The sequence below is a fragment of the Rissa tridactyla genome, chromosome 20 (assembly GCF_028500815.1).
Source record: "Rissa tridactyla isolate bRisTri1 chromosome 20, bRisTri1.patW.cur.20221130, whole genome shotgun sequence".
NCBI classification, from domain to species: domain Eukaryota; kingdom Metazoa; phylum Chordata; class Aves; order Charadriiformes; family Laridae; genus Rissa; species Rissa tridactyla.
In genome coordinates this window covers 5,603,986-5,616,164 of record NC_071485.1, presented here as the reverse complement: position 1 = coordinate 5,616,164, position 12,179 = coordinate 5,603,986, and the positions used below count along the sequence as shown (strand labels likewise).

Genomic DNA, 12,179 nt, shown 5'->3' with positions numbered 1-12,179 from the left:
GCGGCGAAGCCTTGGCGGTGCCCAGGGACCACCCTGCCCGGTGCCCACCGTACCTCCAGCTGGCCCTCTCCAGGACGAGGACGTCGGAGGGGTCGGTGCCGGGGGGCACGGCGCTGTAGAGGTCACAGAGGTGCTCCGTCAGCAGCTGGCACAGGGCGCTGCTCCGCACCAGGCAGGCAGCGGCCGCCTCCTGGGCGAGCCCGACGAGCGAGAGCAGGTTTTCCTGAGCCTTCAGCGCGACCCTGCTCTTCTGCGAGGAAGAGGAGGAGGAGGAGGAGAAGGGCACGCAACCGGTGGCATCCGTCGCCCCCTCTTTGCCAGCCCTTTCCCCCTACCTGGCTCTTGCACAGCCCCACCAAGGATGTGACGAGGTTGCTGTCCCTCCGTGGAGGGGACACCTCGGCCGGGGGGCTGCTGGCGGCGGCGGCGGTACCCGGGGGATGCTCCGCACCCTCTTCCACGGGGCTGGCCGGCAGCTCCTGGGCTCTCCTCCCATTCAGGATGCTCTTGCCCTGGAGAGGAAGAGGAGCAGCAAAGCATCGTAGCCACCACCTTCCTCCCACTCACCCCGAGGAGCTTTGCAGCTCCAGCCCCGCTGCAAAGCACGTGAAAAAAAAGCTCGATTAAACGAGCCGAACCCCATAGATGAGCCCTATAGGTGGTCCCACCGGCACCGGGCTTGCCCGGGGGGGCTGCTCACCTCCAGGATGTACGCCAGCAGGCTGGGATCCTGCTTGATTTTCGTGCAGAGGACGGCTGCGAACTGCACCTCCTCCTTCTCCGTGCCGGAGCCCAGGCGGTCGCCGCTAAGCTGGAGCAGCTTCTGGCAGGGGCAGGGAGCGGGATGCTTGGGCATCGCTTCCCGGCAGCCGTTTGGCAAAGGGATGCGGCCGGCCCCCCCAGCGCGTGGCATCGCCGGCGGTAGCGCCGGTGTCACCGCCGCTGGGACCTCCCGACTCACCTGCACCGGCCTGTGGACGTTGAGGTAGTGCAGGAGCGGGTGCTGCATCTGTCCCAGCACCCGGCTGAAGAAGAGGAGGACCTGCTGCCTCATCCCGGGGGGGTACTGGGAGGGAGACGGGGAGAGGCATCAGCCAGCGCCCGGTTACCTGCCCGCGTACCTCGTCACCCTGTAATTACCCCAAATCGCCTGCTGGGTCACCTAAAAATCAGCATGGGTGGTTTGCAAGAACACCCTCAGCAGACACCCCGGGTCTGCACCCCCAAAATGATGCAAATAGACACCACCCCCCGCCCCCGAGGACGTCCCACTGCCCCGGGCTCCTCTCCCTCAGCAATTGGGGACTGAACTCAGTTCTCGGAATTGATCTCTCTCGCAGAGAGAAAAACAAACAGCCATGGGGGATTATTTCCCCTTTCCCACTGCTACAACGCCAGCGAGGGGGAGTTAAAAGAAAAAAAAAAAAAAAAAAAAAAAAAAAAACACCCAAAAAACCCAAATCCTCACGGCCACGGAAGGGCCAGCGCGTGTTTCCGAAGCCCACGTTGCACCAGCGTTTGCTTCTGTTTGAGCAAAAGGCTATTTATAGGGCGCCTCGTTATTATTAGCAAGAAAGGAACAGCGAGAGCCCTCGTATTTGGGCAATATTTACTTTGAGAGGGTGTTTAAAACAAAAAAAAAAAACAAAACAAAAACCCTTGCCCCGCGAACCCCAGCAGCAAGGTGTGACAACCAGGGACGTGATGGGGGGACGAGAGCCATCGGGAGGAGCAGCAGCGAGGATCCCAACGGGCATTTTACACCCAGCAATCCCCCCCCCCCCAAAAAAAACCCACAAAACACCACAAAACCAAGCACCGCGAGCATCTCGCCCTCCACAAACACCCATTGCCCAGCTAGAAAAGCTTCAAAATTAAAAATTACTGAGCAGCGCCGCGCAAAGCAGCTGGAAAAGGCTGTGGATGCCGGACCGGGGGGGTCTGTCTGTCCGTCCCCGTCCCCCCCCCCAAAAAGCGGTGTTCCCGGTGCTTGTGCACCCACCTCCGCCTTGCCCAGCGTGCCCAGCGTCTCCAGGACCTTGTGCTGCAGCAGGTATTCGAGACACGGCCCGGCCTCCCCCGCCGGGCGCTGCTTCTCCTCGTACACCAGGATGTCCAGCATCTGCTTGAGGCGCCAGGGGATGTCCGTCTGTCTGGCGGGGACGCTCTCATCTGCAGACATAGGCATCGGGGGGGCTGCGGCGTGCGTTGTGTGTGTCGTCCCCCTCAAAAAAAAAAAAAAAAAAAAGCTGGGCAAGGGGAGCGCCCCATGGTGGGGGGCGAATGTGGGGTGCTGGCTAGTGGCACCCCGAGCCACGCCGGCCCAGAATCCTCCGAGAGCGGGGACGACGCTAGATGGCAATGTGATGATGGAGTCCCAGCAGCACTCGAGGCTGCTCCTTCCGCTCATGGCCTAGCAAGCCACTGGCCATCCCCGCCAGGGACAGAGCCACGGTCGGAGGTGCCGGCCGTCCCGGGACGGGGTGGGCTGCCAGCCCCACAGACCCTCCAGCACGGCCCCAGGAGGGGAAGGGGATGGTGGGGGCCAAGCGGGAAGGACCGAGATAATGGTGGGGAAAAAGGCTGAAGCTCTCCGGGCCCTGCTTTTAACGCTCACGGAAAACAGCACGTAGCCGGGGAGGGACGTGCCCCAACCTGCAATCGCTCCCAGGGGAATCCGCACCCACCCAACCCGCCCCCCCCCGGCACCGTGCTGACCCCCACCGGTGTGCAGGGGGGTCAGGGCTGGGCAGGGACAAGCTCCCGGTTGGATAAGTCCTCCCGGGCTGCGGGAATGGGGGTCCCACGTCAAAACCCTGCACGTCGGATCAGCCGCGGAGCACTAGGGTGGGCACGGTGCCCTGCTGCTGCACGGGGTCCCAAGCCAGGGCATGGGGACCCGTCCCCGGGCATGGGGGTCCCGTCCCTGGGCACAGGACCCCCTCTTCGGGCACAGGGACCCCATTCCCAAGCCACGGGACCCTCTTTTAGGGCACGGGGACCCCCTCCATGGGTACAGCGACCCTATTCTCAGGCCACGGGACCCTATTTTAGGGCAAAGGGACCCTCTCCCAGGGCATGGGGACCCCGTCCCTGGGCACAGGGACCCTGTTCCCGCGCCACGGGGACCTCACCCTGGACTATGGGGACCCCGTCCTAGGGCTCGGGGACCCCATCCTAGGCTACGGGGACCCTCTCTCCCCCCACCCCACTCACCCGTGGCCTCCAGGTAGTAGCCAGTGATGCCCTTCCAGTGCTCGGTGAAGGCTTCCAGCAGGTCCACGCTGGGCTCCCGCTGCACACACCGGGTCCGGGGTCAGGGTGGGACGGAAGCCCCCCGCCCCGGCTCCCGGTGCCGGTACCCGCCGTGCCAATTCCGCCGCCCCCCCCCCCCCCCCGGCCCCGCTCACCGTCTCCACCGCTTGCTGCAGCAGCGCTCCCAGCCGGCTCAGCATGGCTGAGACCCCCCGGTGCCGGTGCCGGTGCCGACCCCCCGGTGCCGGTCCCGCCGCGCTCCGCTGCGCCCCGGCGCGGCCCGGCTCCGCTGGTGGCTCCGCCCGGAGGCGGGCGAGGGGCGGGGGGGGGGCGTGGACCGGCCCCGGTACCTCCCCCGGAGGCTACGCTCCGGTTCCGGGCTCCGGAGGGGTTTGGGGAGCAGTGAGGGGGGGTCGGGATGGGGATGGATTGGGGGGCGGAGGGACGGAGGATGGGGAGGTGGCGGGGGGGGGGGGGGAGGGGGGGGGAGTGGAGGAGTATTAGTGGCGGGGGGGTTTGGAAAGGTCCCTTAGCCCTAAAACTGCTTCGGGGGGCAGCCCTGGGGCGGGAACGGACCCCCGTGTAGCGGGAAGGGGAAAGCCCCCCCCTTCCACACCTCGCACTGGGATGGGGACAACCCCCCCATCCACACCTCCAACTGGGATGGGGACAACCCCCCCATCACACCTCGCACTGAGATGGGGACAGCCCCCCCATCACACCTCACACTGAGATGGGGACAGCCCCCCCATCACACCTCACACCGGGAGGGGGACAACCCCCCCATCCATACCTCTCACTAGGACAGGGATAGCCCCCCTTCCACACCTCGCACTGGGATGGGGACAACCCCCCCATCCACACCTCCAACTGGGATGGGGACAACCCCCCCATCACACCTCGCACTGAGATGGGGACAGCCCCCCCATCACACCTCACACCGGGAGGGGGACAACCCCCCCATCACACCTCGCACTGAGATGGGGACAGCCCCCCCATCACACCTCACACCGGGAGGGGGACAACCCCCCCATCCATACCTCTAACTAGGACAGGGATAGCCCCCCATCACACCTCGAACTGGGATGGGGACAACCCCCCCATCCACACCTCGCACTGGGATGAGGACAGCCCCCCCCCCCAGTCCATACCTCGCCCTGGAATGGGGACAACCCCCCCATCACACCTCGAACTGGGACAGCGATATCCCCCCACGCACACCTCGAATTGGGAGGGGGACACCCCTTGTGCCCACCAGGCACCAGGATGGGGACAGCCCCCCCCCCCCCATCTCCTCCCACCCCGGCTCACCTCTTCCCACGGCACAACCCGGTAGAAGCCAAATTTTTATGATTTCTTTTTTTTTAAAATTTTTTTTTTTTTTTAATCCTTAAAAAAAGAAAAAAAAAAAGTTTCTACAATTAAACCCAAGCCATGACGAACACAGCTGCTGGAAAGCAGCCCAGGGCCCAGCCCGGGTCCTGCCGACTCCAGGGAAGGTGCGATTTAGGTGCCCCAAGCAGCCTGCCCCCCCCCAAACTGCGTGTCCCCCCCCGGTGCAGGTTCCGGGTACATCTACACCCGGGGTGTCCCCGAGGGGAGCGCTGCTGGTCTCGACTGGACCCTCGTCGGGGACAGGAGTTGGTGGCTTACGAGGTTGCAACTGGGAAATCTGCCCCAAAACCAAGGTTCTTGGGGGGGAGGGGGGGCGAGAAGGCAGCGAGCCAACGAAGGGGCTCGCCCCCCTCCAGCCTCGCACCAGAGAAACTGGAAACCCACAGATGGAGAGTTTATATGTATATATACATACATATATATATATATATATATAAAAATAGATGTGCGTAGTTGTAGCGTTGATACTGATGGTTAACAAATACCGGGCTGGTCCTGCACGATCCACGCGCAGCCCTACGTTCCGACGGGAGATGCCCGGTCCGGCAGGTATGTCCTGGGGGCGAGAGCTGCCGCCCCGGGGACCGCTGCAGGGCTGGTCACATTGCAGACTTCATCTCCCACTCCTGGAAGAGGTGGCGAGACGGTTGGTCACCCCCCGCTTGGTGTCCCAGGGCCATGTCGGGGGACACGGGGTCACCTTACCCCTGCCCACCCCACGCAGCTCCCGGACGGTACCTTTCTTTTTTGCAGCACTTGTCCCTTCTCGATGATGACCGGGGAAGGAGATGGCTTCAGGGCGCTCTTCGCCGACGCGGTGCGCTTCAACAGTGGCGCGAGGAACGAGCCTTGCTGGAAAAACGGAGCAGAGAGAGGGTGACGCCTGCCCTCCCGAACCCTTCGCACCCCCTGCAGCCCGTGCCCATCCCCAGTGCCCGTCCCCGATGCCCGTCCCCACCTCGGAGCCAGCCGAGCTGGCGGTGGCGGCGATGTGGCCCTTGAGCGACTTGCCGATGGCCAGCAGGTTCATCTCAGAGCCGGCTTTCAGCCTGCCCTTCACGCGGCAGGCCCTCTCCAGCTGCCCCACCTTCTCCTCCAGCTTGGGGAAGGCTCTCTTCCCTGCAAGGACAGCAGGGGCACTGCCAAGCCCGGGCACCCCTCGACCCCGCCAGCTGCTCGGGCAAGGGCCAGGCACCCCCCGGCACAGGGACAGAGCCCCTCTGCTGTCCTACCGATGAGGATATCCAGCCCGTCCCGAGCCCCTTTCCTCTCCGGCAGTGTCAGGGTGCGCTGGGATCGGGAGAGATCCCTGTTCTGGAGCTCAGGGCTCATCTTCGTCCGCTGTGGACTGGCAGCCCTGCCTCGGAGAGCTGCCGCTGATGCTGGGGAAGAAGGGAGGAGAAAGAATGCTGGGGAGGAAGGATGCTGGGGAGGAAGGGTAAAAGGATGCTGGGGAGGAAGGATGCTGGGGAGAAAGAGCAGAAGGATGCTGGGGAGGAAGGATGTTGGGAAGGAAGGGCAGAGGAAGGATGCTGGGGAAGAAGGGTGCTGGGGAAGAAGGGCAGGGGAAGGATGCTGGGGAACGAAGGCAGAGGAAGGATGCTCGGGAGGAAGGGAGGGCAGAGGAATCATGGCACAACACTGTGCTCATGGGCACCGTAAACTCCATCCCAGCACATGGGGCTGGGGTGCACGGGGGGACCCCGCTGCCCCCCCGGGTGGAGCATCCAGGCCCTGCTCACCTGCCCGCGAGGGCAGGGCGCTGCCCGGGGAGATGCTGCAGGCACCGGTGGGCAGCGCAGATACGGGTCTCTTGCGCTGCCCTTGCACCACTCGGTCCAAGCTCTGCTGCTGCGGAAGGAAGCCCAGGAGAAGCCCATGGGCAAGTGGATGGTGGGATGCCATCCCTCTTGTCCTGGGGCTCGCATGGTGGGGGGGAAAAGTGCATCAGCGGAGGTGTTACCAGCTGCTGCAGCCGCTCCACGTTGGAGTAGAGGTGCTTGGGGGCCTCGGCTGGCGGGAGCTGCCCAAAGGGGTCGTCCATGTAGGCGTTGGGGGTCGGGACACGGCGAAGCAGCAGCCCCCTGCAAGCAGAAGGGGGGTCCCATTGCTGCCCATGGTCCCACAGAGGAGTGGGAGGGCTGGGGCCGGCCGTGCCCCGGCCAACATCTCCTTACCCCGCAGCAGGGCAGCTGCTGCCATCGCCCAGCCTGGGGGTCTCGGTGCGGGGGGGTGTCACCGGCCGGCTCCTCTCCTCCCCTGGCCCGCAGGGTCTTCAGCCAAGCTTCCCTCTCCTCGTCTGAACGGGCCTGGCATGGGGCAGGGGGTCCGGGATCAGCGGGTCCCCCCCCGGCGAGGGACGCGGGGGTGCCGCGGCGGTTGCTCACCTGCAGCAGGGCGAGCTCCCGTCCCCGCTGGGCGATGCGGATACGGAGGTGCTGGGGGGAGCCGGCGGCCGCCCCCGGGGAGACCTCGCAGCCCTCCAGCCGCAGGGCGCAGACGGGGCGCTGGGCGCCGCCGGGCTCGGGGAACATGCGCAGGGCTCCCTGCCGCACCGCGCACCACAGCCGCTGCCAGCGCCCACGCAGCCGCACCGCCAGGAAACCTGCGGGTCCACCCCCCGCCGTCAGCAGCGGCAGGGGGTTGCGGGGACACCCCCTCGCCCCGTCACCACGCACCGCACCTCCTTTAGCATCCTCTCCGGGCCGCGGGCTGCGGGCAGGGCTCCGCCGGGAGCAATCCTCCTTCTCCTCTTCCTCGCCAAGCTGGGCAGCCTGAGAATGGAGATCAAGAGAGCCCTGTCCCCTGCAGGTTTTAGGCCCCCCGCAGCCTTACCCCCCACCCCATGGCAATGCAACCCTCCCCAGCATCACCCAACGGGGACCGCAGGACAGGGAATTGGGGTGTACCCTCGGCAGCCCCTTTCCCATGGCCTGGGTTTCCCGGGGGGAGGACAAGCGGCTCACCCTGCCGAGCCTCGAGGAGGGCGACGCTGGGACGCTGATGGCTGCCAGCCCGCTCGGGGCATCGCTGCTGACCTCTTCGATCACCTGCCAAGGGAGAGGGGGAATGCTGCAAGCCCACTCCTCCATCTAACGGGGCTCCAGGCACCTCCTGGATGGGAGAAGAGCTGGGGCCACCTCGGGAGCACCCCCTTTCTCCCTGCCCACCCTCCCTCCTGCCCACGCAGAGCTCTGCCAGGCTGCAACACCTCCAAACCTTCCTCCAGTCCTCAGCCTGCTGCCGGCTCTGGAAGCCGATGACGAGCGCCTCGCCCGCCGTCCCCGTCACCTTCAGGGTGTGCGGCATCTTCTTGCCACGCTTGGCTTTGCAGGTGACGCGGCAGCCCCGCAGGTCCAGCTCCAGCACGGGCTGCGGGTCGGCGGCACACCTGAAGCACTGGGGAGGAACAACGGGGTGGGCAGAGCTCGGGGAACCCTCTCCCGACCCCTTCCTCCATCCTCCTGCGGCCGCTCTCACCAGCAGCGTGTGCTCCCGGACGATGAAGAGCTGCTTCGCCCACTGTCCCAGCCAGCGCTTCCTCCAGAGGAAGCCGCAGAGCTGGGCTTCGGGGCGACTGGGGGGCTCAGCGTCAGGGCCGGGGGCCGGGGGTCGCCGCAGGTAATGGGCACGGTCCGTCACGCCGTCCTCATCCTCCCCGTACGACTCATAGTGGCTGCTGTCAGTGTCGGCACCGCCTGAGAGCCGGGACGGCGTCAGGGTGCGGGGTGCGTTCGGGTGCTGGGGGGGATGTGGCGGGGGGGAGGCTCACCGGAGCTGGCGCATCTGCCGGAGCTGAGGGGTTCGGCATCTTCATAGGAGTCGTCGGCTGGTGGGGACGGCGAGATGCCCATCGCCTTGCTCTGGGGAGAGAAGGGGTGCTCCGAAGGTGCTGCCCCCCTGGGGTGAACCTCGCAGGGTCCCCGAGGGACAGGCTGGCGGGTCCCAGCCCGCCTGGACCCCACTTTGAGCGAGGTTGCAGCGCAGGGATGGCTGCCGGCTCCTCCTCTCCCATCCCATATCCCAGCCTGACCCCTCCCCACAGACTCCCACCCCTCGCTGCCCCCCCGTACCCCTCCATGCGGGCTCGGGGTGCTGGACGGGTGGCACTCGCCGACTTTCCCTCCCATCGCAGCGACCGTCCTGGTTCCTGGGGGGAAAAGCAGGAGTGGCAGCGGTGCGGCGGCTCGGCCAGGAGCCCGGGCACCCCCGGCGGAGATGGGGTGGGGGTTAGAGCGTGAGACTCACCCCGTGCCGGCGGGGTCCCCGGGGAAGGCGAGAGGCAGCGCATGATCATGTACTCTGCATCCTCTGCTGCGGGGGGAGCGCCCGGTCACAGCCCCGCTCCCGGCCCCTTCCCTGCTGCCCACCGGGCGCTAATTGAGGGGGTGGTCACCCTACGTGTGTGTCCCCCCCGCCCCCACCCGCAGACCCGCGCTCACACGAGGGGCTCTGCAGCCGGGAGAGGAGATCGGCCACCGACTTCTTCTTGGCCCGAGCTGCGGCGCTGAGGCTTTCCCGGTCCAGGATGAGCAGGAAGGACCGCAGGTCCGACAGCAGCTTGTCCAGGTCTGCAGGGGACGGGGACACGCCATCACACCCCGCCGGAGGAGGGGGCTGGCGGGGGCTCTCCGATGCCAGGCAAAAATAGGTGGGGGTTACGTGCCCCGGCACCTGCCCCGGTTCTGCACAATCCCGCTATTGATGGGCCCAGGGGGACGGGGGAGGATGAGGAGGGGGGAACAGGGACCCGCGCCGCTGAAGGCTCCTCTGTGTGTGCTCACAGAGCGGGTTTGTTCCCGGCTGGGCGAGGGGAGCCGTGGCCGGGGGCCGCACCGGGCAGCCCAACACACTGTGGAGGAGGAGGAGGAGGAGGCATGGCACATGGGAGCAGCTGATGAAGGCTGCTCTGGGCACGCTGGAAATGCTGAGCATTCACCCGAGGGCAGGGAGCCGAGTCAGGGCTCAGCACCAGCCGGGGATCCCGACCCTGCCGTGCTGGGAAGGAGAGGGACAAGGAGCTGCTTTGTGCCTCCTCGCCCCGGCCGGGGACTCCAGCCTGCGCAGTGGGATGGGAGAGCCCTGCCTCCGTCCCACCGCCCCCCCCCGGAGGGCCATGGATGTGGGGAGAGGGTCCTTCCAGCCCCAAATGGTGGGAGCCCCATCAGCTCTGGGTCCGTGCAGGCATTCCCTGTGCTGGAGGACAGAGCGGGACCGTGCAGACCCCCAGCCCCTCGTCCTGCTCCTGCAGAGCCCCCTCGCCCTGGGCATGTCCAGCTGTCACTGCAGGATACCCCCGGGCCCCCCCAGGGTCACTGCCTGCCTCCCTCCAGCTCCTTCCCTTCCTGCCGCGCAGCTGGAAGTGGTTTGCATCGCTCTGCTCCAGCTGCTCCACTCCCTGCTCCCAGCTGGGATAAAACGCTGCAGACGCACCATTGAAACCCACCGCCCTCCAGGCACGGGGGGGCCCGGCCTTGCCGGCTCCCCCAAAGCCAACCCCAGCCTCCCGCTTTGCCATCCCCCTGCCACTTCCCGACTGGAAGAGGGATAACCCCAGCGAAGTCACGGCCGGCTGGGATGCTGCCCCGGTGACACCCCGCAATGCCCCAGGTGACCATGGCGTCCCCATGCCCTGTCACGTCCCTGCATCCCGCACGGCTCCGGGCTGGCGGGGGTGCAATGCACCTCCAAAAACAGCGGCAGCCCCCGAGGGGAGGCGGGGGCAGGCAGGGGGAAGGAGCCCCCGGTCCCACATATGTTACAGGGCACGCGGGAGAAGCCCCTGTGGTAGTGTTGGCACGGGGGGAGCATTGTCCCCCCTCCGCGGTGTCCCCGGATGGGGAGCACACACCCCTGCCCCGGGGGGAGAGGAAACATCTGGCAGGGCAGCGAGGCTGAGCAATGCCGGAGCTGGGCCCAAACATCTGGATTTCCCTGGAAACTGGGGAAGGGAAGGGGGGGAACCAACTCCCTAGCGGGGGGCTGGCCGGGGGGCTGGGGCAGGGGCTGGCCAAAGGGACCTGAGGGCAGAGGACAAGTGTGGGGGGGACACGGGGACTGTCACCCTCGTGCCCGGTGCGCCTGGCTCTTCCTCTCCCTCCCTTTCTCCTCTCCTCCGCTCAGGCCAAATTCCTCTGCAATGACATCTCCGTCCACTCACCCCCCCCCCCCCGCCAAGCCCTCCCTGTGTCCCCCCACCCCCGCGCTCCCCCTGGCCGGCCCCGATGCCCGCGGTGGGGCAAGGAAGCCGTGTGCGGGGGGGTGCCCAGGGGTGCCCGCAGCCCGGTGCGGAGCAGGCAGGAGCTGCCCTCATCCACGGAGCCGTGCCAGCTGCCCGCTGCCGGGGCCAAGGGAAGGCAGCCCAGACGAAAAACAGCTGCCTCCGTCTCCAGGGCGGGAGGAAAACGCCCCCCAAACACCCAGCAAAGCGCCCTGCTCCCACGGGATATGGCCCAGCCCCATGGCATCCGAGGAGGAGGAGGAGGAGGAGGAGGAAGGAGAGGGCTGCCCAAGGGATGCCACGGGAGAGAGTAATCCCTGGGTGATGCCAGGACGCAGGGGATTCGGGGCTGGCACCTCTACCCCGTGGCCGAGTGAGTTTTACTCCCGTGCAACGAGGGGCGAGAGGTGCCCGGGCTCAGCCCCGCTCCCCCCGTGGGGTGCAGCGGCGTGGGGGCACCCCAGGGCCCCCCCTCCAGCGCTCGGGGCGGCTCTCGCCCAGCGCGGGATGACTCAGAGGAGGCTGGAGGCCTCCCCGAGCCCGGAGCTGCTGCTGGCCGCAGCGTGACCCGTAACTGCGGGGGGGGGCTCCGGGCCACGGCTGCAGGGTGGAGGCGCTCCCCCCGTGCCCTCTGCACCCCCAAATTGCCCCGTGGCAGAACCCCCCGGCATCCCACACCCTGCTGTGGCACCCCATTGCGTTGGAGGCAACCAGCCTCCCCATCCCTGCTCTGACCCCCCCCTTGAACCCCGACACCCACGCCTTGTCCCTTGCACCCATTCCCTCCCCGGCACCCACCCCACCGCCCCAGACCCCCCGCTTTCCCCCATTTGCACACTCCCACCCACCCCCCGGTTTTCCCTCCCACACCCCCTTTGCCCCGCACCCCCGTGAGCACCCCCACGCCCTGCTCCACCCCACGCACACCCTCTGCCCCCCCCTTCTTTTACCAACCCCCCGCACCCTTGGACCCCTTTATCCACCCCCCCCCCACCCCGCCTTACCCCCGTACCTCTCTGCCGGGACATGGTGCGGGAGCGTTCACATCGCGGCGGGATCGGGACCGGGACCGGGACGGCAATCGGGACCGGGAGCGGGATCGGGAGCGGGACCGGGGCAAACGCTGGCCCAGCTGGGCTCGCACACGCCCTGTGGGCCCCCAGCACAGCCCGGTCGGGGCGGGGGGAGCGATGGGGGGAGGCGGGGAAGGGCTCCGCATCCTCCTCGGAGCACCATCGCCATCTGCAGGGATGTGGGGCCGTGGGGGGGGGGGGGGGGGGGAAGGTTTGGGGCGGGGGGGGGCGGGGGG

The 12,179-nt window shown here is 67.1% G+C and overlaps 2 protein-coding genes across 6 annotated transcripts in view; both read right to left on the bottom strand.

Annotated features, from left to right (window-relative positions):
• FHIP2B (FHF complex subunit HOOK interacting protein 2B) overlaps positions 1-3,565 on the bottom strand; it is a 29,409-nt gene extending 25,844 nt beyond the window's left edge. For 3 of the 5 annotated variants that reach the window (XR_008469921.1, XM_054225058.1, XM_054225062.1), the window contains exons 1-7: positions 3,411-3,565; positions 3,217-3,295; positions 2,003-2,172; positions 962-1,066; positions 701-823; positions 336-512; positions 54-250 (exon numbers count right to left, since the gene is read on the bottom strand). Coding sequence is in view for 4 of the 5 variants with exons in the window: in XM_054225058.1 (XP_054081033.1) it covers positions 54-250; positions 336-512; positions 701-823; positions 962-1,066; positions 2,003-2,172; positions 3,217-3,295; positions 3,411-3,455 (896 nt within the window). In the remaining variant the exon portion in view is untranslated. Of the gene's footprint in view, positions 1-53; positions 251-335; positions 513-700; positions 824-961; positions 1,067-2,002; positions 2,226-3,216; positions 3,379-3,410 lie in introns of those variants that run through there. The other 2 variants (XM_054225061.1, XM_054225059.1) reach the window with 2 other exon arrangements.
• Positions 3,566-4,576: 1,011 nt separating this feature from the next.
• On the bottom strand, positions 4,577-12,127 carry LOC128900062 (actin filament-associated protein 1-like 2). The gene is given in 18 exon segments (XM_054180786.1): positions 4,577-5,276; positions 5,389-5,502; positions 5,609-5,769; positions 5,883-6,032; positions 6,393-6,501; positions 6,614-6,734; positions 6,828-6,874; positions 6,876-6,959; positions 7,038-7,255; positions 7,334-7,424; positions 7,617-7,700; positions 7,870-8,049; positions 8,131-8,348; positions 8,423-8,513; positions 8,724-8,800; positions 8,899-8,964; positions 9,093-9,221; positions 11,883-12,127. Coding segments are annotated over 18 exon segments (1,983 nt in total). The 5' UTR covers positions 11,899-12,127; the 3' UTR covers positions 4,577-5,249.
• Between the last annotated feature and the right edge of the window lie 52 nt (positions 12,128-12,179).